We start from the raw sequence: 23,215 nt of genomic DNA, 5'->3' as shown, positions 1-23,215 counted from the left end.
AGCCACAGATGCAGACCAGATCTACATGTTAAAAAGTCTAATAAATCCATGTAATATAACCTACACCATCACAATACATCCATTATAAATTTCAGACAGGTCTAAAGAAACATGATATGAAGAAAATGTTGTCTATTTCAGAAGAGCAGAATAGCATCCTCTGAGGTTTCCTTATGTTGGGCTCCCGAGTGGCGTAGCGTTCTAAGTTGCTGCATCTCAGTGCAAGAGACGTCACTGCAGTCCCTGGTTTGAATCCAGGCCGTATCACATCCACTATCGGCCCAGTGTCGTCCGGGTTTGGCCGGGGTAGGCCGTCCATTGTAAATGAGAATTTGTTCTTAACTGACTTACCTAGTTAAATAACATTTTATAAAATGTTAGGCTGATGGCTACACTAGTTTATTTAGCGGACAAGATTTGCTTAGAATTCTGTGTCATTATTATTTTATATTATATATTTTATATTTTCTAGTATGAGGAATACAATTGAACATAGCGGAATAAAGGTTTAGGGAGTGCGCACGTGTTGAGCGGTTAGCAAAGAAACAGGTACTCTTATATGCTTAATTTAGAGTTATTTATGTAACTTTAGTTGTGATACAAACGTTGGGCTATATGTTTAGATTTTTAATACATTCTAAGGCTGCATCATGAGACTCTAAAGATGACTTGAAACAAGTTGCATGGAAGGTTTTTTGCTCAGGCTGTGCACACTTCGTCAGTCTCTCATTTACAATTTGACAAGCATTTGATAATGCCTCGAATTTCCCGGCGGCATCTCATTTGTGTGGCCGTAATGCCCCTTAAAAAATCCATGCCTTTTGCGGCCAGTGGTCTTTATGTCCTTGGGCTGAAAATAATAATAATAATTCCCTTGTCCCGGCTGCACGCTCTGAAGAACCTCTCACTCACATGGCTCTCTGTCACATGGTCGGGTCTTTCTCACGGGCTACAAGTGAAGACGCAACTGCGCGCATCCTTATCCAATTCCGATGTGCATGTTGAAGAACTGTACACATTTACTTTTCGTCAGCCAACAAGATGAGTAGGCCTAACGAACAGCAAAAGCACTAGCCTATGTTAATCTACTATCCCCCATAGTACAAAAGTTGACCTATTCTGTGCGATAAATAAATATTCCAAACATAGCCTGGGAGACTTGTGGGATGCGATAGATCAAGTGAATACAACCACTAGCATAAAACATTTTTTTTTAAGTACTGAGGTTGACGCAACAGATCAGAACATTTAGCTTAAAATGTTGAGAAACTATTAGGCTATTTCTTCACATTATACACGCAGCAAAGCGCACACAGCAGTAGACTATAAGGGCAAATGTTCCATTGGCAGGAAAACATCATTCTCAAAATGTACCACAAATGCGATTTATGTATGTAGTGCTTTTATTATAAAGGTGCATTTTTATGGTGAAAATGATCTTCCCCAAACTTGAAACTCCCGCTGCATATGTATGCCAGTTAGGCTCTACACCCATTGTAAAGCAGCTTCATTTTAAGAAGTTATTTGGCTACTTTAGTTGTGATACAAACCTTATCAAAACATATAGTACTCTTTGCTAGGCTACATGAGGTGTGAGACTATGATTTGAAAAAGGTGATAGGCTAATATTGTCACCCATCAGACTATTCTTGATTTAATCCTGTCTTTACATATACTAAACAATATATGTGTAAGGTTCTGCTTTTCTTTTCTAAGTCAACCTTTGGATCCTTTTCTTTGTGTTCTTGAACATAGCCCTGTTTATTTGTCTTCTGGAACGTAGCCCTGTCTTTTATTTTTGTTAATTGATTTCACCTGTGTTCGTTTCTCACCTGATCACATCAGCTCCCTATTTAGTTCAGTTCTTTCTGTTTGTATGGTTGTGAGGTATCGTTTGTTTTTAACTACCTACCTGTGTTTGACCATTGCCTGCCTGTGACCATGATTCCTGCCTTCTGCAAAGGCTAAATAAACATCTGCCACACTCTGCGCGTGAATCTACATATTTTTCTCCCTGAGTATTCATTACAATATGTGTGAAATTTGTCTTGATTTAGAACGGATGATTATCATGCACCTGTCTTGAAACGGGCAGGGGGAAAAAATACATGTCATCAATGCACTTACATAGCGAATGGAGGACTCTATCCCGTGGTTCATTTTCATGCCAGCCAGGTAAGCTATACACCTGTTGTAAAGCGAACCAATGTTCTTAATATTAGGAAAGTTGGGAAATAAATATAGTAGGTCTAACCTAAAGAACTGAAGGGATCCTCCTCTTTCTAATAGAGGCCATCACTCTGTTTTCTCACGCAATTGTATAACCTATAGAAATGTTGCGCAACATAAGCTCATGTTTGATTAGATTTTCAATTACATTTGCATTGATGTCAGAGTGATTAGAGGGACAACATAGTGCTGAGTATCATGCAGTTATCAAGTTTGGTAGGCTACTAATAACCATAAGGAGCATTAGAGCTCGGAGAAGCCTAATGACCATGACTAAATGGTCACATGAAATTTGACTGCCATCATGACTCGTGACCGCCGGTAATACGGTCACCGGTCATCATAACAGGCCTACCTGGGTAGTGAATTTATGTTCGCTTCAGCTGTGAACTACCAAGGAAAGTTATCATACAAAGCTGGAAGCTACTGGTATCTTCTTGCATTGTAAAGTGTTTTGCAAAACAGCAATTAACAGTTTCTACATGCCGTGTTGCATTATTCAAGTGTGTTAACTTCTGTGCAGCGGGGATTAGCTCATGTGGGGATTAACTCATGATGCAGCCCAGACACCCAGTGCAGGCTAAATGGAGCAGGCACGGTGCACTATAACTGGGTCATCGGCTGGGCTAATAGACAGACGTGATCCATGAGACACATTTGACAGAAGTACAGAAAGTAACAGAAATTGTTGTACCGAACCGTTTTTTGTCATGTTCTAGTATGGCATTCTTGGGTAAGACAAAGGGAGGAGGGGTGTGTCTCTGTTAAAAACAGCTGGTGAACAATCTCTAATATAAAGGAAGTCTCAAGTTTTTTGCTTTCCTGAGTAAGAATACCTCATGATAAGCTGCAGACTATACTATTTACCAAGAGAGTTTATCAATATTTTTCATAACTGTCTGTCTATTTACCACCACAAACTGATGCTGGCACTAAGACCGCACTCTACGAGATGTACAGGACCATAAGCAAACAAGAAAATGCACATTCAGAGGCTGCGTTTTTCGTGGCCTGTGATTTTCATGCAGGGAAACTGAAATCTGTTTTACCACATTTTTACCAGCATGTTAACTGTGCAACTACAGTTGACAAAACTCTAGATCACCTTTACTCTATACACACAACCACATACAAGGCCCTCCATTTGGCAAATCAGACCATAACTCTATCTTCCCGTTTCCTGCTTACAAGCAAAAACTCAAACAGGAAGTACCAGTGACTCGCTCAATACAGAAGTGGTCCGATGAAGCGGATGCTAAGCTACAGGACTGTTTCACTAACAGACTGGAATATGTTCCAGGATTCATCTGATAACATTGAGGAGTTTACCACATCAGTCACTGGCTTCATTAATAAGTGCATCAATGACATTGTCCCCAAAGTAACCGTACGTACATACCCCAACCAGAAGCCATTGATTACAGGCAACATCCGCACTGAGCTGAAGGCTAGAGCTGCCGCTTTCAAGGAGCGACTTCCGACGTGCCCTCAAACAGACAAAGCATCAATAGAGGACTAAGATTGAATCCTGCTACGCCGGCTTTGACGCTCAATGGATATGTCAGGTCTTGCAAACTATCACAGCTTACAAAGGGAAACAACCCTGGGATGCCAAGCGACGCAAGCCTACAAGATTAACAAAATGCCTTCTATGCTCGCTTTGAAGCAAGCAACCCTGAACCATGCTTGAGATCACCAGCTGATTCAGAAAGACTGTGATCTTGCTCACCATAGCCAATGTGAATAAGACCTTTAAACGGGTTAATATTCACAAGGCCATGGGGCCAGATGGAATACCAGAACGCATACCTTAGAAGTAACTGGCAAGTGTCTTCACTGACATTTTCAACCTATCCTTCACCAGGTCTATTAAACCAACTTGTTTCAAGCAGACTACGTGAGTCCCTGTGCCCAAGAATGCCAAGATAACCTGGCTAAATGACTATGGCCCCATAGCACTTACAACTATAGCCATGAAATGCTTTGAACCATTGGTCATGGCTCACATCAACACCATCATCTCAGAAACCCTGGACCCACTCCAATTCACATACAGCCCCAACAGATCCACAGTGTGGAGTACAAATCTATATTGTACCCCACACTGCCCTCACCCACCTGGACAAAATGAATACCTATTTAAGAATGCTGTTCATTGACCCTAACTCAACATTTAACACCATAGTCCCCTCCAAGCTCATCACCAAGCTCAGGACCCTGGGACTGAAAACCTTCCTGTCTAGCCTTGTTATTTTTACTTGTCATTGTTGTTTGTTCACTGTGTATTTATTCCTCCTGTCACTATTTCATTTTTTGGTTTTCTTTAACTCTGCATTGTTAAAAAAGGACCCGTAAGTAAGCATTTCACTGTTAGTCTACACCTGTTGTTTTACGAAGCATGTAACAAATAACGTTTGATTTGATCCCGGACGCGTAGAAAGCTGTTCCCCGTTCCCACTTCGGCCAATCAGATCACGCCTCTCGGTTCCTACTCCCTGCTTACGAGCAGCAACTCAAGAGGAAGCCACCAACACAGAGAATAGTGAGGCGCAGGACAGAGGCAGACTCAAATCTGCAGGACTGTTATGAGAACATTGACTGGAATTGTTTTCAAAGATTAATTCGCCCAGGATTCATTGATCAACATTGAGGAATATACATAGTCAATAACTGGCTTCATTAGAGAATGCATTGATTATGTTGTACCCACAATAACAATCCGGACCAAACAAAACCAAATACCCTGGATGAATGGAGAAATCAGTGTTGTGAGCCCATAGTACAGCATTCAAAATCCGCAGAAAGAACCTCGATGACTCGGTGGCGTGTGACGCGTACAAGGCAAGCAGGTACGAGCTCCGCAAATCCATTGGGGACGCAAAAAGACAATACAAAACTCAAACTTCTTCAACAACTCAGACACCTGAAGGGACACATGTGGCAAGGACTACAGACTATCATGGACTACAAAGGCAAATCCAGCAGTGTTGTGCCCACTTAAGAACATTTCTATGCTCTCCTTCGAGGCTCTCGCTGCTCCGGATGACCAGGTGTTTTCGCTCTCTGAGGTTGACGTGAGGAAAACTCTAAAAATAGTTAATACCCAAAATGCTGCCAGCCCAGATGGCATCCCTGGCCGCGTGCTGACCAGCTTGCAAGCGTCTTCTCGGACATCATCAACCTGTCCCTGTCCCAGGCTGTAGTCCTCACTTGCTTCAAGGAGACCACCATTGTCCCAGTGCCCAAGAAAACCAAGGTGGCATGCCCAAATGACTATCGCCCCGTTGCATTCCCCCCGGTCATCATGAAGTGCTTTGAGGCACATTGGACCCACTCCAATTTGCCTACCACTCCAACAGATCCACGGAAGATGCCATTTCCATCGCTATTCATACGGTTGTAACACATCTGGAGAAGAGGGACACCTACAGTATGTGAGAATGCTGTTCATTGACTACACTTCAGCATTCAACACTATTGTTCCCTCCAAGCTCGACACCAAGCTCAGTGCCCTGGGTCTGGACACCACCCTCTGGAACAGGATCCTGGACTTCCTGATGGGAAGACCACAGGCTGTGAGGATTTGCAACAACACCCCCTCTACATTGAATCATAACACAGGGGCCCCCCAAGGGTGTGTCCTCACTCCCTGTTCACCCAAAACTGCATGGCTTTGCATGACACCAACTCCATTATCAAGTTTGCTGACAACACCATGGTTGTAGGCCTGATAACCAACAATGACGAGCCAGCCTATAGAGAGGAGGTAAGTGAATTGGCATTGTGGTGCCAGGACAACAACCTCACCCTCAACGTTAGCAAAACAAAGTTGATTGTTTACTCCAGGAAGCAGAGAAGGAAACACATCAACGGGACTGCAGGAGAGAGTCAGCAGTTTTAAGTTCCTTGGAGTCCACATCACCAAGGACTTGACATGGACCAACAACACCACCACACTTGTCAAGAGGGTGCAAAAGTGCCTCTACTTCCTAAAGTGGTTGAAGAAATGGCATGCCACCCTGGCACTGTTAATTCATCAACAAAAATAGAGGATTCAACAAACACCTACTTTTCAGTGGAAATTGACGAGACTATAACCCAGCTAGCACATGATGTTCTGAGAACCATATGTTGGTTCTGAGAACCATATGTTTCTGGGAATGGTGCAGGATATTTGCTTAGCTTTGGACTATTCTCATTACATTCAAGGAACTTGACAAAAAAAATTTTGTATTGGTATTTCAATACTTCAACAGAACGTTTCCTAAAAGTTCAAACCTTCAAATAACCATCGTTTTTGTTTTTCATTTGACCTTTCAGGAAACTTAAGGCTTTGTTCCCAGAACCAATGGGAAACCCAAAACATTAAAAAAAAAACACAACTTCCAAGGAACCTAATGGCAGCTGGGAACTAACTGAATAGACCCAGAAAGGTCAGTTACCTGAAATGAGACAAAATGATCTCTGTGACTAAATTCTGACGAAGTGTGCTGGACAGTAGTGATAAGCAGAATTAATATTAGCAGCACGTGCGCAGCACAGTTTTGTTCAGGAGTGGGAAGGACGTGCCACATACCACACACAGCCTACATAAGATGGTGAGCTGCGGGGGAACAAACGATGAGTGTAGGCAGACGGGCACACAGGCTTCGCTCCGGCTCCGGCTCCACCTCCTAGCTATAGCTAATAAGTTGGGGGGCGGGGCATTCACAAGGATGCAAAGTTTTGGAATGTTCAGATAGAAATATGCTATGTAGAACCAACATGCCTCTCTGACATGTTGAACAAGGAATAACAATGGTTCTATTCGTAGTATTTCCATCTGCAATGTGGAAGATTATTTTGCAACTGAACGTGGCCCTGGTACCATTAACAGTAGCCTATATTTGATGGCACAGAAAGAAAGGAAAAGGGATCGCAAAAAACATTTATTGACTAAATTCCTCTTGCCATTACACTATCTGACTGGGTAAATAACTTTATTTCGAGTTAATGTGGACCCAGTGACTCAGACTTGAGCACTTGGACAAGGACTCGAACACTGGGACTTGGGACTTCAGCCATAGGGTTGGTCGACTCATGACTAGACCATTGGTGACTCGGACTTGAACTCGAGCAAAGGTGACTTGGGACTCGATTCGGAACCAAGGTTTAGTGACTTGACTACATCATTGGGCGAAACAATCATTAACTCCAGTTCAAAGTCATCAGCTCCCAGTCTACTTTTGGACATCAATGTGGCTACGGCATCTGTGGAATGTTGACAACAATGGCAAGGACATAACCAAGTGATAGAGGTGCAACCCATTCTAATTTGCCAATACTTTGCAGCACCATCTGGTGTTTGTGCTACTCTCTCTCTCTGTGTGAATACAGTTGAAGTTGGACGTTTACATACACTTAGGTTGGAGTCATTCAAACTCGTTTTTTAACCACTCCACAAATTGAAGGTTGTGCAATGTAACAGCAATATTTAGACTTATGGATACCACCCATTTGATAAAATACATAACGGTTCCATATTTCACTGAAAGAATAAACATTTTGTTTTTGAAATGACAGTTTCCGGATTTTACCATATTAATGACTTAAGGCTCGTATTTCTGTGTGTTTATGATATTATAATTAAGCCTATGATTTGATATGATAGAGCAGTCTGACTGAGCGGTGGTAGGGAGCAGCAGGATTGTAAGCATTCATTCAAACTGCACTTTCCTGCGTTTGCCAGCAGCTCTTCGCAATGCTTGAAGCACAGCGCTGTTTATAACTTCAAGCCTATCAACTCCCGAGATTAGGCTGGCAATACTATAGTGCCTATAAGAACATCCAATAGTCAAAGGCATATGAAATACAATTAGTATAGAGAGAAATAGTCCTATAATTCCAATAATAACCAACCTAAAACTTCTTAACTGGGAGTATTGAAGACTCATGTTAAAAGGAACCACCAGCATTCATACAGTGGGCCAAAAAAGTATTTAGTCAGCCACCAATTGTGCAAGTTCTCCCACTTAAAAATATGAGAGGCCTGTAATTTTCATCATAGGTACACTTCAACTATGACAGACAAAATGAGAAGAAAAAAATCCAGAAAATCACATTGTATGAGTTTTAATGAATTTATTTGCAAATTATGGTGACATATCGATCGATCGATAGTCCGATTAATCGGTATCGACTTTTTTTGGTCCTCCAATAATCGGTATCGGTGTTGAAAAATCATAATCGATCGGCCTCTAGTCTGATGAGTCAAAAATGTAACTCTTTGGCCTGAACGCAAAGCGCTATGTCTAGAGAACCAAGCACAGCTCATCACCCATCTAACACCATCCCTACTGTGAAGCATGGTGGAAAGACTTGAAGACTTCTGTTCCCACCTAACTTTACAGAGTTTGAGAAAATCTTGCAGGGAAGAATTGGAGAAAATCCCAAAATATAGATGTACAAGGCTTATTACAGACATACCCAAGATGACTCAAAGCTGTAATCACCACCAAAGGTATTGACTCAAAGTATTGAGTCAGGGGTGTGAATACTTATATATTCCATGTGTATCCTGTACATACGACTAATAACACTTGAAACTGAAACTTGGGATTTTAATTTCCACTTTGAAATTTCAGGCTTGATTATCCCTTACGAAAAATGTATCAACCCCAACCAAAATGTCCATGAATTATAATCCACATAATAATTCATATTTCCTGTTGCTTGCAGGATTATTTTCCTGCTGTAGCAAACTGCTTCAAATTAAGATCCTGCGTCTGTAGCAAGCCCCAAATATCTAAGGTGTGAGTTGAGTAATTCTGTTTCAAATAGAATATCCAAGTCAAGTAATTAAATCTGAAGGGTGCCACATACACAAAGGTGGATCATTTGTTTTGTTATTTTGACTTGAATCATAAGCATGATGAAATATGAGTGAATCTTGAAATCACTGATCATCAATTCCCTTTTACAGGCAAAAGTCAAGACGGCAAGGGATGACCTCATTCACTTATTCATACTGACAAACAAAGATGGGAGGACGAAGATAAAGGGACGGGGATAAGAGGAAGGGTAACAGGATGATAGCAGAAATAATCTCTCCTTTTCCTTGTGTTCTTTGGAACAGTCTTAAAAAGAGAAGGAGATATGCATTGATTAGTCAGATGGAAGGAAACATGGAAATAAATGTAATCTACTGGGATGTGTGGAAGTTTGTCTTGTGCTCTTGTAAGTGTTTTAATAAGACCGGTCAAGACACCCTTGATAGTGCCAGGGGACGAGGGGTGCATCTTGTGGGGAACAAATTTGATGAACACAGCCAAATACTGGTCCAAAGTCACAAGGACAAACACATGCTCACCTAGGCCAAAGATGTGATGTGCACAATTATATACATGCAATGAGGGCAAAATGTATCTAAGAAAACACCTGACAGACACACAAACACATACAAATGCAAGACACACACACACACGGCTTACACACAATGGCACACAGACAGACACACCCACTCTGGGCTACCCTCCCAACCATGGATAGAGCTCTGTGCCATCTGCTCCTGGAGACCAACAGTGTGTTCCAAATCAAGGTTATCAACAAAACACACACATGCAAATGTTCCCTCTACCGACTGACTCCCTGACTGTACTGTATGTCTTTGCCTCTCCACTGGTAAGTCACTTTCAAACATCTGCGTTTACATCATGTCAACATTACTGCCAGCTTCGGCCCAGTTTGTGACTTAGTGGTCTCCCAGAAGTTGTTGATGACACTTTTTAAAGGTGACATCATTTCTTGTATCAGTCACCGGAGATAAGTGCATATTGTACACGGCTCCTGGTAGCAGTGAAGTAATCGTATCGGTGTGTATGTGTGCCACACAAAACCAAGATTTGACATGCCCTGTTTGCGATAGACAAAGGGGTTTATGGATTCAATTTTACAGTTACAAAGAAGCTCATAGATTACTGTTTAACAAAAAAATTAAAACAAAGTCGTCATTGGATACAATGGACTAGCATAAGCAGCAACAGCAGCACCAGTGTGTGCTCCTGATTTATTCTGTAAACAGGTTTGACTTGTAGGTACATTGACAAGGCACACTTAGAGTATGTTGTTGTGGTGTTATTCTGACCGTGTACTGTCTGAGGTGGTAGAGCGGTGTGGCCGAGTACTGATAGTACTACTAGATTATGCATGCCCCTTGCCATATAATTTGTAGGTACCCAACAGGGATAGAAATGGGCATCACAGGGAAACTGACAGGATTAACTCTACATTGCAGATGACGGGTCTGGACCATTCTGAAGAATGGTCAGCCTCAGGAGCAAAATGGCTGTCTGTCAATCTCTGATCCATTAAAAAAATTGTAAAGGCGATTGAGTGCTCCAGTGTCATTACACTGAGTCCAAGTCTTCAAAGTGACTTAAGGTTCTTTCTACTAATTGTAGTCCTTGCTATGGGGACACCTTCTTGACGCTTTAGTTGCTGGGCAGAGGCACACAGTTATTCCTTTTTTGTTTGGTCTGGTGACTCACATTTTTTATTTATTTAATTTATTTTTTTTAAACTCTGTTTATTAAGTTTTGAACATACACACACACACAGACAAGACAAAGCAATATAAATAATACACTCAACTAGAAAAAAAAATACAAATAAAAAAAAATGTAAGAAAAAAAAAATAATAATAAAATAAAAAAAAAGCTTTTAAAAAGCTTTAAAGAAACCATACTTTAGACAAGTTAAACACACCAGGCAGAAGGCTACAGAGGTTAAAGGGCAATCTATAGTACAGGGACAGAGCAAACACCTCACCATTGTTCCTGTAAGCAGTCAAGGGATAAGGGTGGAGAAATGCAACCACTCACAGAGAGTCATGGCCACAGACCGACCATCCACTGGACAAAAAAAAAGTTTACAATGCTTTAAAATAAAAAATGATTATTCATGTAGGCGTGAACAAAATGTAAAAATAACTGGGAAAAACAAGCTCACACTTCAGTCTCTGCCTGGGCAAGATGAACAAGGCATCTGCGGACCACAATCAATAAGCACATGGACCTTAATACCCCCCCAGCAAAAACACAGAGAGAAGCTCCTCCAACCCTTAAGTCACAGACTTATTTTAGTATTAATCGGGATGCCATCAGAGGATGGACTGTTTAAAGTAAGACCGGAATGGAGCCCAAGCCTCATCAAACAGTTTGGGGTTCCCACGTGAATTGAATTGAATTTTTTCTAGTTTCAGAGAGCACAACACATCCCTCACCCAATATTTATACGATGGGGTGGCTGCCATCTTCCAGTTCTGTAGTATTAGCCGTCTAGCTAAAAGAGTTGTATAAGCAACAGTGTCCGACTGGATTCTTGATAGGGGGGTACCCATGGGCAGTACTCCAAAAAGGGCTGTAAGGGGAGACGGATCTATAACAGTGTCATATATATCAGAGAAACATTTAAATATTAATTCCCAGAAACCTGACAGTTTATGACAGCCCCAAAACATATGCAACAGTGTGGCTGGTTCCACCTTACATCTGACACAGGTAGGATCAAAATCAGAGAATATTCTTCCAAGTTTGGCCCCCGACCAGTGGATACGGTGAACCACCTTGAATTGAATGAGGCTGTGTCTAGTGCTAAAAGAGGACGAGTGTACCCTGCGCAGCACAGATTCCCAGGCGTCTTCCCCAAGTTCCTCCCCCAAATCCTTTTCCCATCGAGTCTTTAAAGGCACCAGAGAAGGGTTCTGTAGGTCATGAATGATTGCATATACATCTGAAATTGCGCCTCTAGGAAGCTTGTTCAGCTCCAAGATGCTCTCTATAGCAGTATTCGCAGGCCTATTGGGAAATCCAGGTGTGTTAGCCCTGACAAAGTTTCTAGTCTGGAGATAGCGGAAAAAGTGGGATTGGGGGAGATTGAACTTTTCCTGCAGCTGAGAAAAAGAGGCAAATGTATCATCAAAGAATAATTGGGCTAGCGAGGAAAAGCCTAGTGAGTGCCAAATGCCAAAAGCCCCATCATTCAAAGATGGAGGAAATAAAATGTTCTGATTGATTGGGCCTGATAGAGAAAAGCCTCGGAGGCTAAAGGCTAAACGGAACTGATTCCAAATTTTAAGAGACTGCTTTACAATTGGGTTGGCACACCTTTTGCCTAGGGACACTGGGAGAGACGAGCACAGCACAGAGGAAAGTGCTGCAGGTTTACACGATTCAGACTCCATCTGGGCCCAGAGTGGTCTAGGGCCAGTAGGATCAGTCTGCAGCCAGTACAGAACGGCTCTGAAATTTGCAGCCCAGTAGTATGTCTGAAAATTTGGTAAAGCTAAACCCCCCAATGACCTAGGCTTCTGTAAATGTTTTCTACCAATCCGTGGTACCTTGCCATTCCAAATAAAATGCATGAATGTTTGATCCAGTGAAATAAAAAAAGATTTTGGAATAAAAATGGGTAAACATTGAAATAAATATAAAAATTTGGGCAACACATTCATTTTAATGACATTAATCCTTCCGATAAGAGAAAGGGGTAGCGAATTCCAAAAAGTAAAAGATTGTTTCAATCTGTCTGCTAGAGCAACAAAGTTTTCCTGAAACAAATTTGAATATTTCCTTGTCACTTTTACTCCCAAGTAAGTGAATTGATCCTGGACAATCCTAAACTGAGAACTTGTGAAAGAGCACTTTAAAGCAGCCTTGTTTACCAGAAAGAGCTCACTCTTGCCTAGGTTCAGCTTGTACCCTGAGATTGATCCAAATTTTTTAAGAACAGATAGGGCACGTGGCAATGAGGTATCGGGGTTGGAGATAAACAAAAGGAGGTCGTCAGCATATAGCGAGACTTTCTGCTCTAAGCCCGCCCTGATTATGCCTTGAATGGCATCATTAGAGCGTAGTGCAATGGCGAGAGGCTCGATTGCCAAAGCAAACAACAAGGGGGAGAGTGGGCAACCCTGTCTGGATCCGCGGTGCAAGGGAAAATAGTCAGAGGACAAGTTATTGGTCCGTACCGAAGCCATGGGGGAAAAATAAAGAATCTTTATCCACGCAATGAATTTGGGGCCAAAGCCAAATCTATAAAGGGCAGCTGTTAGGTAATCCCACTCAACGCGGTCAAACGCTTTTTCGGCATCAAGTGAGACCACCACCTCCGGGTCCTCCGACGCTGGGGAGTACAGTATATTCATAAGGCGCCTAATATTGAAAAATAAATGCCTATTTCTCACAAAGCCAGCCTGGTCAGAGTATATTACTTGGTGCAGCAAGCCTTCCATACGGATGGCTAAAAGCTTAGCTAGGATTTTGTAATCACAGTTTAAAAGCGAGATTGGGCGATAGGATCCACATTCCAGGGGGTCTTTGTTTTTCTTTAGTAGTAATGAAATTGAAGCCTGATAAAGACTAGGCGGCAGCTTTGAAGTATTGAGGCACTCTGCAAATAGTCGGGACAAGAATGGGCAAAGCAGACCAGAAAACGTCCTGTAAAATTCGGTTGGAAAACCGTCCGGACCCGGTGATTTACCACTTTTCATTGCGGACACTGCTGTTGCAATCTCCTCAAGCGTAAATTCTTCTTCTAGACAGTCATGGGAGTCTGTATCAATTGAAGGCATATTCAAGCCATTAAAGAAGGAGTCAATCAGCGAAGGGTCTTGAGGGGATTCAGAGGTGTATAGCGCAGAGTAAAATTGTTTAAATTGATCATTGATCTCTTTATGTATAACTGTGGTGGCACCAGACGGGGTCCTTATTTGTGGGATTAAACGTGAGGCCTCGGATTTACGGATCTGATGTGCAAGGAGTTTACTGGCCTTGTCGCCTTGTTCATAGACTTTGTATCGAGCTCGCAAGAGTAACTGTTCAGCTTGCCTGGTAGAAAGCTCATCAAATTCAGATTGGAGTAGTTGGCGCTCTTTATGCAGATCAGAGGAAGGATCCGTAGCATACCTCTCATCCAATGTGGCTATGGACTCGCTCAGGTCCCGAAGTCGCTGGGAGCGAACTCTGTTTTGGTTGGCTGTATAAGAAATAATTTGGCCACGTAGGTATGCTTTGAGAGACTCCCATATGGTAGAGCAGGACATACCTGATGTTGAATTAGTTTCTAGGAATAAGGTAATTTCAGAAGAAATGAAATTAACAAACTCCTTATCTGAGAGTAAAATGGGGTTGAGACGCCATTGATAACACCTAGGAGGTCGCTGGGGAAACTCTAGTTCAAGCACTAATGGTGAATGGTCAGAGATAACAATACTCTCGTAAGTACACTGCCGAAGGTTAGGCAGAAGTTTTTTGTCCAAAAAGAAGTAATCAATCCGGGAGTATGTTTGATGAACATGAGAATAAAAGGAATACTGTCTATCTGTAGGATGTAGGAAACGCCAGGCCTCAAACATAGCATATTTCTGAAGAAAGGATTGAATAAGTAGGGCACATTTAGATGGGCCTGTATTTGTTTGTGAGGACTTGTCAAGAACTGGGGACATTTTACAGTTGAAATCCCCCCCCTAAAATCAACAAATGAGAATCTAAATTGGGAATAGCAGACAGAAAGGAAGAAATGAAACTTGTGTCATCCCAATTGGGAGCATAAACACTAGCCAAAACAAGAGGGGTAGAAAACAGTTCACCGGTTACTATGACGTATCGTCCCTTAGGATCAGCAATAACCTCAGAAGCTACAAAGGGAAAGTTTGAGTGGAACACTTGACCAACCCAGTCCTTACGCATCCTAAAATGCTCACCAGTCCTCAAGTGAGTCTCTTGTAGAAATGCAATATTTGCATTCAAACCCTTTAAGTGTGTCAACACCCTCTTACGCTTCACCGGGTTGTTAACCCCTTTGGTATTCCAAGAAATGTACTTGATCGTATTATTTCGGCCCCTCTGGGCATTCCCGTTATTCAACCCTGTCATCAGAGCATAGAATGGAAAAGCAATGAGCGCCCAAAACCCCCAGAATAACTTGTCTCAGAGTAATAATGTACGGTGGTAAATGTTTGGAAAAAGTACAGAAAAAAAAACAGAAAAAAAAACTAAAAAGACAGAATGACAACATTAGAACTGAACAATTCAACCTGCCCCCCCCACCCCCTCCCCCCATCCCAGACAATACCTCCCCAAACGAGGTACAAGCCTAAATAGAACATGTTCTCTTCGCACAGTATGTCTGTGAGAGTGCGGTCTTAAACCTAAACCCACAGTCCCGCTCTTTAAAGTCGCGTTTTGTTAGTGGATCAAGCAGCAAAAAGAAATATTTGTATGTATTTTTTTCAAATAAAAAAAAGGCGAATCCCCTGTGCAAACGGAATGACAAAAGCACCACTTGTAGATGTATATAATTGTATTCCCCGTCTTATAACAGGCATTGAGAGAAAATAAATAAAATGTATAAAGGCTCTCAGCCAAAAATCTAATTTGAAGTAAGGAAATCGTAGTAAGACAATCAAAAATAATAGTAATTATAATAGTAGTCTAATTGAAGCTGAGACAGCTTACAACCAATCCCAAAAAACTACGTCTGCGTAACGTTGAACGTTTGCTGGGCTTAAATGACGCTCAAAACGTTTAAAATTAAAGTGAGGCCCCAGAAACCGTGTAGCCTCGGGAGACATTTGCTGTTTACTGGGTCAATGCAAACGGATGCAGTAAACAAATAACCAAAAATATTTTGAGTCACTGAGACAATGTGTAAACAAACTAAATAGGTGAGCGAGATAAGGCACGCACACTAGATGATCAAAACATTAGATCACATCAAATAAGCCTGAATAGTTTCACCAACTATACAAGACTAGCCTGTTATATCTGAACATAATTGTACCACAAGTGGGGTACTTACTATCCACAGTTCGCAAGCAACAGTTGCTAAACTGTGAGCATATTCAAGACTTCTTGATATGACGTTGAATGTGAGCCATAGCCTCCTCCGGAGATTCAAACGTGTGGTCTTTACCCTCATGAGATATCCATAAACGGGCCGGGAATCGCAGTCCATACTTCACACTTGGATGGTCCCGAAGTACTCGTTTGGCCTGTCCGAAAGCTGCGCGCTGCTTGGAAACAGTGGGGGAGTAGTCCTGGTATATGAAAAAGCTCTGTCCTTGAAAGCTCAGAGTGGTATTGCGGGCTCGTCGGAGGATCTCCATCTTCTCATGAAAAAAGTGCACTCGAAGAATTATGTCACGGGGCCTCTCCCCATCCCGGGGCTTTGGGCGCAGCGACCGGTGGGCTCGATCAATCAGGGGCTTTTCATCTAAGGCAAGAACATCCTTCAGCAGCCCTGAAACGAAATCCGTGGCGCGATGCATTTCCGCGGACTCTGGGACTGATACAAGCCTCAGATTATTACGGCGAGAGAATCCCTCTAAACTCACACAGCTCTCCCTCACCTTTTTCAAATCCGCAGCTAGGCGTTTAACTTCAGCCTCCAGGGATGTAGTTAAGTCGGAGACATTAGTAGCGGAGGCCTCCAGTGCTGCAATCGTTGTAGTGTGTGACGCAGTTGTTGTTTTGAGTGATGTAATTGCCGGCACAGTCTCGTTCCGCAGGATGGTTAAATCTGCTTTTAAAGTATCAGAAACCTCCTTTATTCTGGCCTCAATCGTAGCAACCACCTGTGTTTTCATTTCAACTATCTCAGAGCGTAGTAGTTTGATGGCCTCGAGAATGTTCATTTCAGCGCCGCCAGTCCAAGCCGCGCCCCCGGGTAAAGTGTGCGTCCCCGGGCCCTCAGACTCAGGAGAGGGCGGTGATGAGAGCGGGTCTTGTAGGCCGGGTTTTCTCAGAGTCATGTTCTTGGCCTTATGTTTGGTCGACATGCTGACATTCGGAAGCAAAGTAGTCTTGGTTTTTACGGAAAGGGATCACCAAATTAATATTTGAAAATAAATACGGTTTTGCTGCAGAATTCACATAAACTTTAAGAATACCACGGGAGCAAACGGAAAACACGTCAGTCGCACATGGCGTCCCCTACCATCCCCCTGGTGACTCACATTTTGTTTTGGAGGGATTCTAAGTTGGATTCAAGCATACCTCTAACTTTATTATATTGATGTCAGAAGTAGGAGGGTGACTGATGAACAGCTCAATGAACAATGACAGCTACATTGTTCATCGTTCAAGACAATCATTCAAAGAGAAACGTCCTGAACAAACACAGCAATTGAAATACACTGATTTAAATATGTGAATGTTGAGGAATATTTTTTTAAATGTAATTGTCACCTTTATTTACCTAGGCAAGTCAGTTAAGAACAAATTCTTATTTTCAATGATGGCCTAGGAACAGTGGGTTAACTGTCTGTCCAGGGGCAGAACAACAGATTTGTACTTTGTCAGCTCGGGGGTTTGAACTTGCAACCTTCTGGTTACTAGTCCAACGATCTAACCACAGTAGCAGAGAGAACGGTCTATGACTTTTGGCCTTCCTCTGACACCACCTGGTATAGAGGTCCTGGGTGGCAGGACCAGCGATGTACTGGGCCGTTCGCACTACCCTCTGTAGTGCCTTGCGATCGGAGGCCGAGGAGTTGCCATGCCAAAACTGTTCAGTCTCATGAGGGGGAATAGGTTTTGCCGTACCCTCTTCACAACTGTCTTGGTGTGCTTGGACCATGTTAGTTTGTTGGTGATGTGGACGCCAAGGAACTTGAAGCTCTCAACCTGCTCCACTACAGCCCCGTCGATGAGAATGGGGGCATGCTCGGTCCTCCTTTTCCTGTAGTCCACAATCATCTCCTTTGTCTTGATCACGTTGAGGGAGAGGTTGTTGTCCTTGCACCACACTGCCAGGTCTCTGACCTCCACCCTATAAGCTGTCTCATCGTTGTCGGTGATCAGGCCTACCACTGTTGTGTCATCGGCAAACTTAATGATGGTGTTGGAGTCATGCCTGGTCGTGCAGTCATGAGTGAACAGGGAGTACAGGAGGGGACTGAGCACGGACCCCTGAGGGATTTATGATGATCGATTGGGTCATTATAATACATTCTTCACAGGACTATATTAATAGCCACAATCAAAACGATCAGTTTGGCAAAAGCCTGAACAATATTTTCAACTTCTGCTGTATTTGTGGTTGGTGTGTTGGGCTACAAATATAAAGATGGCGCCATACTGGATGGCCGCCGTTTTGCAAGGGCTGACCCAACTTTGGTATTTTGTGACTATTTTTTTGTTTATTTTTACTTTATTTTCTCTAAATGTATCCGCTATCATTTCTTATAACTTTTGAACATCAGATCGGCAGTTACTTACCTCAATTCCAGCTTCCATTTCGACTTCAAGTTCGACTTTCTGTTATTCCGACCCAATTTTCAGGCTACCCAAGAGGAAACGCCGAAGTTACAGAGGAAAGAGAGGGGGGGATCCTGGTGAGATTAAGGCTAAGGGAGAACCGGCCACCTCCTCCCTCCATTCTACTGGCCAATGCACAGACACTTGATAATAAGATGGATGACCTCCGATCGCAGATTTGCTACCAACGGGACTCTCGTAACTGCAATATTCTATGCTTTTCTAAAACATGGCTCTCGGACAAGATACCCCTCTTGGCTCTCCAACTCGATGGATTCTACATTCACTGTGCCGACAAGGCAGTGGAGTCTGGGGAAATCGATGGGGGAGGGGTTTAGCTCTTCATCAACAACTGGTGTGCCAACTCGAGCGCGGTGGAAGTGCGACCAATTGTTCACCCATCTTGGAATACCTGATGGTCAAATGTTGACCCTTTTACCTCCCAACAGAGTATTCAGCTGTTATCGTGACAATTGTATACATTCCACCTCAGGAGAAGAAAAATAAGAAGCTGGCACTTAACAAATTGTACAAGGCTATAACCAAGCAGGAACACTTACATACAGAAGCTGCTTTTCTGGTTGCCGACAATTAGAATTCTGTGTCATTAAGAATCTTCCATCAACACATCTCCCTGGACACTAGGAGAAATAAAGTCCTAGACCACAGTTATTCTACCCACAAGCAAGCATACATGGCCCTACCTCATCCGCCATTCAGCAAATCAGATCATGACTACTTACTCCTGCTTCCTGTTTACAAGCAGAAACTCAAATTAACCGTGACTCGCGCCGTTGAGAAATGGTCACCAGAATCAGAGACTATGCTACAAGACTGCTTTGCTAGCGCTGATTGGAATATGTTTCCAATCATGGGGAGGACTCTGCCGAACATATTGACAAGCTAACCACCCAGCTTCATTAGGAAATGCATCGGTGACTTTGTCCCCACAGTTAGGGTTTGCTGCTTCCCCAATCAAAAGCCCTGGATTAACACGGAGGTTGGCGCTAAACTAAAGAATGGGTCTAACGTACACAGGGCTATCGCAGACAACCCTGAGGCTACGGCTGAGGACAGAAACAAGAACAAGAAGTCACGTTTTGACCTCTGCAGAGTCATCAAACGAGCAAAAGGACAATATAGGAATAAGGAGGAATCATATTACACAGGCTCCGACACCCGCCAAATGTGACAAGGGCTACAGTCCATTACGGATTACAAAGGAAGACCCAGCCGTGATCTGCCCAACCATGCCTCCTTTCCAGATAAATGCAATGCATTTTATGCACACTTTGACAATAGCAACATCATGCCGGGTGTGAGGGCCGCCACCGACCCAGAAGATTGGGTGATCTCGCTCTCCGAGGCCGACGTGAGTAATGTCTTTAATAAAATAAATACCGCGGGGCCCGATTGGTATTCCAGGGCGTTTTCCCAGAGCATACACAGAACAGCTGGAAGGTATATTCACAGTCATCTTCAACCTTTCCTTTGTATCAGTCTGTAATCCCCACATGATTTAAGATGACCACCATCATTCCTGTTCCCAAGAACTCTAAGGCTTCATGCAACAATGGGTACCCCCCTGTAGCACTCACATCTGTAATCATGAAGGTCTTTGAGAGGCTGGTTATAGCACACATCAACTCCATCATCCCAGACACCCTAGACCCACCCCAATTTGCATAGCATCCCTACAGATCCATAGACACAATCTAATTTCACAGCCTCACCGTTCCAGATAAAAGGAATACCTATGTTAGAATGCTGTTCATTGACTACAGCTCAGCATTATCCCCTCCAAGCTTGTCAACAAGCTGAGGACCCTGGGACTGAACACCTCCCTCTGCCGTAAACAAGCTGAGGACCCTGGGACTGAACACCTCCCTCTGCAAATAGATCCTGGACTTACTGACAGGCCGTCTCCAGGTGGTGAAGGTAGGCAACATCACCTCCGCCACGTTGACCCTGAACACGGCGGCGCCACAGGGGTGTGTGCTTAGTCCCCTCCTGTACTCCCTTTTCACCCACGACTCCAACACCATCATCAAGTTTGCAGACGTCACGACGGTGGTGAGCCTGATCACTGGCGACGATGAGACAGCTTAAAGGGAGGAGGTCAGTGTCCTGGCAGTGTATGGCCAGAACAGCAACTTCTCCCTCAACGTCAGTAAGACCAAGGAGCTGATCGTGGACTACCAAAAACAGGGGGGAAAGCACGCCCCCCTCCACATCGACGGGGCTGCAGTGGAGCGGGTCGACAGCTTCAAATCAATAAGAACTTATAATGGTCCGCCCACACACACTCAGGTGTGTAGAAGATGCAACAGCACCTCTTCCCCCTCAGGAGGTTGAAAAGGTTTGGCATGGGCCCTCAAATCCTCAAAAAGTTATTCAGCTGTACCATTGAGATCAGCTTGACTGGCGGCATCACTGCTTATGGCAATAGCACCACTCTCGGTCACATGGTGATACAGAGGGTGGTGCGGACAGCCCAGTACATCACTGGGGCCGAGCTCCCTGCCATCCAAGATCTCTATATCAGCCTGTGTGAAAGGAAGGCCTGGAAAATTGTTAGACTCCAACCACCCAAGCCATAGACTGTGCTCTCTTCTTCTGCATGGCAAGCGGTACCGGTGAATCAAGTCTGACACCAAAAGGCTCCAACAGCATGCCTCATGGCAGAATGCATTAAATTTGATAGCAGCCTTCTGGTTCACACCTTTGTGATAATTTGTCTTGGACGAGCAGTCAGTGGTTTTTCCAATGACATCACAATTAACTAGGGTAAGAGCATGTTGAGCTCTATCTGTATCAGTAAAAAAAGAATGGCCAGGAAAACAAGTCTTAAAAGCAGAGTAAAGCTGTAAAAGGACCCGGCAGAACACTTTTTCCACTCTAGTCGTGTAAGTATAAGAGCAGGACAAGACCTTCAAAATGATGTCATCGAGCTATGGTCTTAACTGTGTCGATAACCATAGATCATACTGTCTCATGTTCTCGCATGCCTTTGGGAGTTGATTTAAGTGCTTCAATTTTAGTCACAAAATCTTGGTATGAAAGATTACAACACCTTTTATAGAGCCAGCAATTAAATATATAGCTCCTTTGTCAGCTATTGCAAGAGAGGACACATACATGAGTTTCCTATGCTAAATGAATATGCTAAATGAAAATGACCACAGTAGAGAATTCATTTTGGATAGGCATCATGAATCCAATTCTACATTCAACACTGCATGCAATTCTTAACTTTGTGTGAATTGCAATTTCATGAAAACAAAAGTGAAACACTATCCATATTGATCCTAATGAGTACTTTGATTTAAAATAGAGAATTGAGCTGAAGTGAGAGTTTTGATGTCTCTTTAAAACTAATAATAGGCCTAGCCTACTGTAAATTATTAATACTATCTAATTATAAAGGATTGTCAATATTCTATTTGTCATAGAATTGCTATAAAAGTCAACTAAAACCATTGTTAGCTGTTTAACTTTGTCTCATCCAGTGAGTGCTTTCTGAACCAATGACCTGCTATATTTAGAAATAGAAGCACGCTATTATGATCCCTGGAGATGCCTTAGAAAAAAAACGACTCCCCAGACCGACTGTCTATCGGTTGAACCCTATTTTGGAAAGTGACAGACAACTAGAAAATTTGATAACGGCTTTTAGAGCATTACAGTTTGGAGAGACTGGATTTTCTAAACAAGGGGGAACATTTAGTGCACAATGCGCCGGGTAATATTTCATCACTTTAGAATTGACGACATGATAAATAAACAATATTATAGTGACTGACGAATTTCGCTTACCATGACTGAGGACATTCAGAAGTATTCCAAGGACAATCATCATGCACGGCATCAGGTAAGAGAGGTCGGGGAGTTGGGGACTTCGGAGGCACTTTGTCCTCGCGCTCATTGACCCGCATGCAACATCCAGCCACACCGCGTATGTCCCAGGATCGACTGAGTGAATAAGCCAAGCCGATTCTCGCAAATGTGTGACAATTCCCAAACCTGGACTCGCAGGGATGCAACGTTTGCAGCTGTCGCGTTTTTTTCAAAGAGAGGACTTGCAGTAAAATAAATTAGTTATATTATAATTAGACGAGTGGTCAAGAATAGGTTACCCCAAATACCGTGCATCACACACTGCAAGCGTTCCGCGGTCTTTTCAGAAAAATGTCCCTCCAAAGTTTCCGAAAGCTTAAGCGACCCAGAGGCTGAATTTGTTTAGAATCATTCTCAATTGCACTTATGTCGCTTGCAAGACTTGAAAATAGAATAGTCAGACTGTATGGTGCAGCTCAAACACAGAGCTGTGTTGTGATTGGCCCCCGAGTAGCCTAATACACATACAGAAAAAGTCAGTGAATAAAATACCATACTCCACAGTGATGCTGCGCGCTGTGTGCGTGTGTGTGTGTGTGTGTGTGTGTGTGTTTTTTACTTAAAAGAACGCGACATATTTTGTTTACAACTGTAATTACACTAGAGGCAAACAGATGTACACATATCTACAATAACATCTGCTAAATATGTGTATGCGACCAATCCAATTATATTTGATGTACCTCAATTTTTGAGAGGATAGAGTAGGCTACATATGTGCTTCAGCATGATGAGCTGGAGTGACTACATGTTTTATTTCATCCTAACGTAGGTCTCAGTTGTGCATGCATATT

General features: G+C 42.9%; 1 protein-coding gene across 1 annotated transcript in view; it reads right to left on the bottom strand.

The window, feature by feature from the left end:
• LOC139418649 (GDNF family receptor alpha-4-like) overlaps nucleotides 1-22,558 on the bottom strand; it is a 50,212-nt gene extending 27,654 nt beyond the window's left edge. The window contains exon 1 of the mRNA XM_071168267.1: nucleotides 22,341-22,558. Within this exon, the coding sequence (XP_071024368.1) occupies nucleotides 22,341-22,449 (109 nt within the window). The 5' untranslated portion in view covers nucleotides 22,450-22,558. The remainder of the gene's footprint in view (nucleotides 1-22,340) is intronic.
• Nucleotides 22,559-23,215: the final 657 nt, after the last annotated feature.

The sequence above is a fragment of the Oncorhynchus clarkii genome, chromosome 10 (assembly GCF_045791955.1).
Source record: "Oncorhynchus clarkii lewisi isolate Uvic-CL-2024 chromosome 10, UVic_Ocla_1.0, whole genome shotgun sequence".
Taxonomy (NCBI): domain Eukaryota; kingdom Metazoa; phylum Chordata; class Actinopteri; order Salmoniformes; family Salmonidae; genus Oncorhynchus; species Oncorhynchus clarkii.
This window is presented reverse-complemented; position numbering and strand designations above follow the sequence as displayed.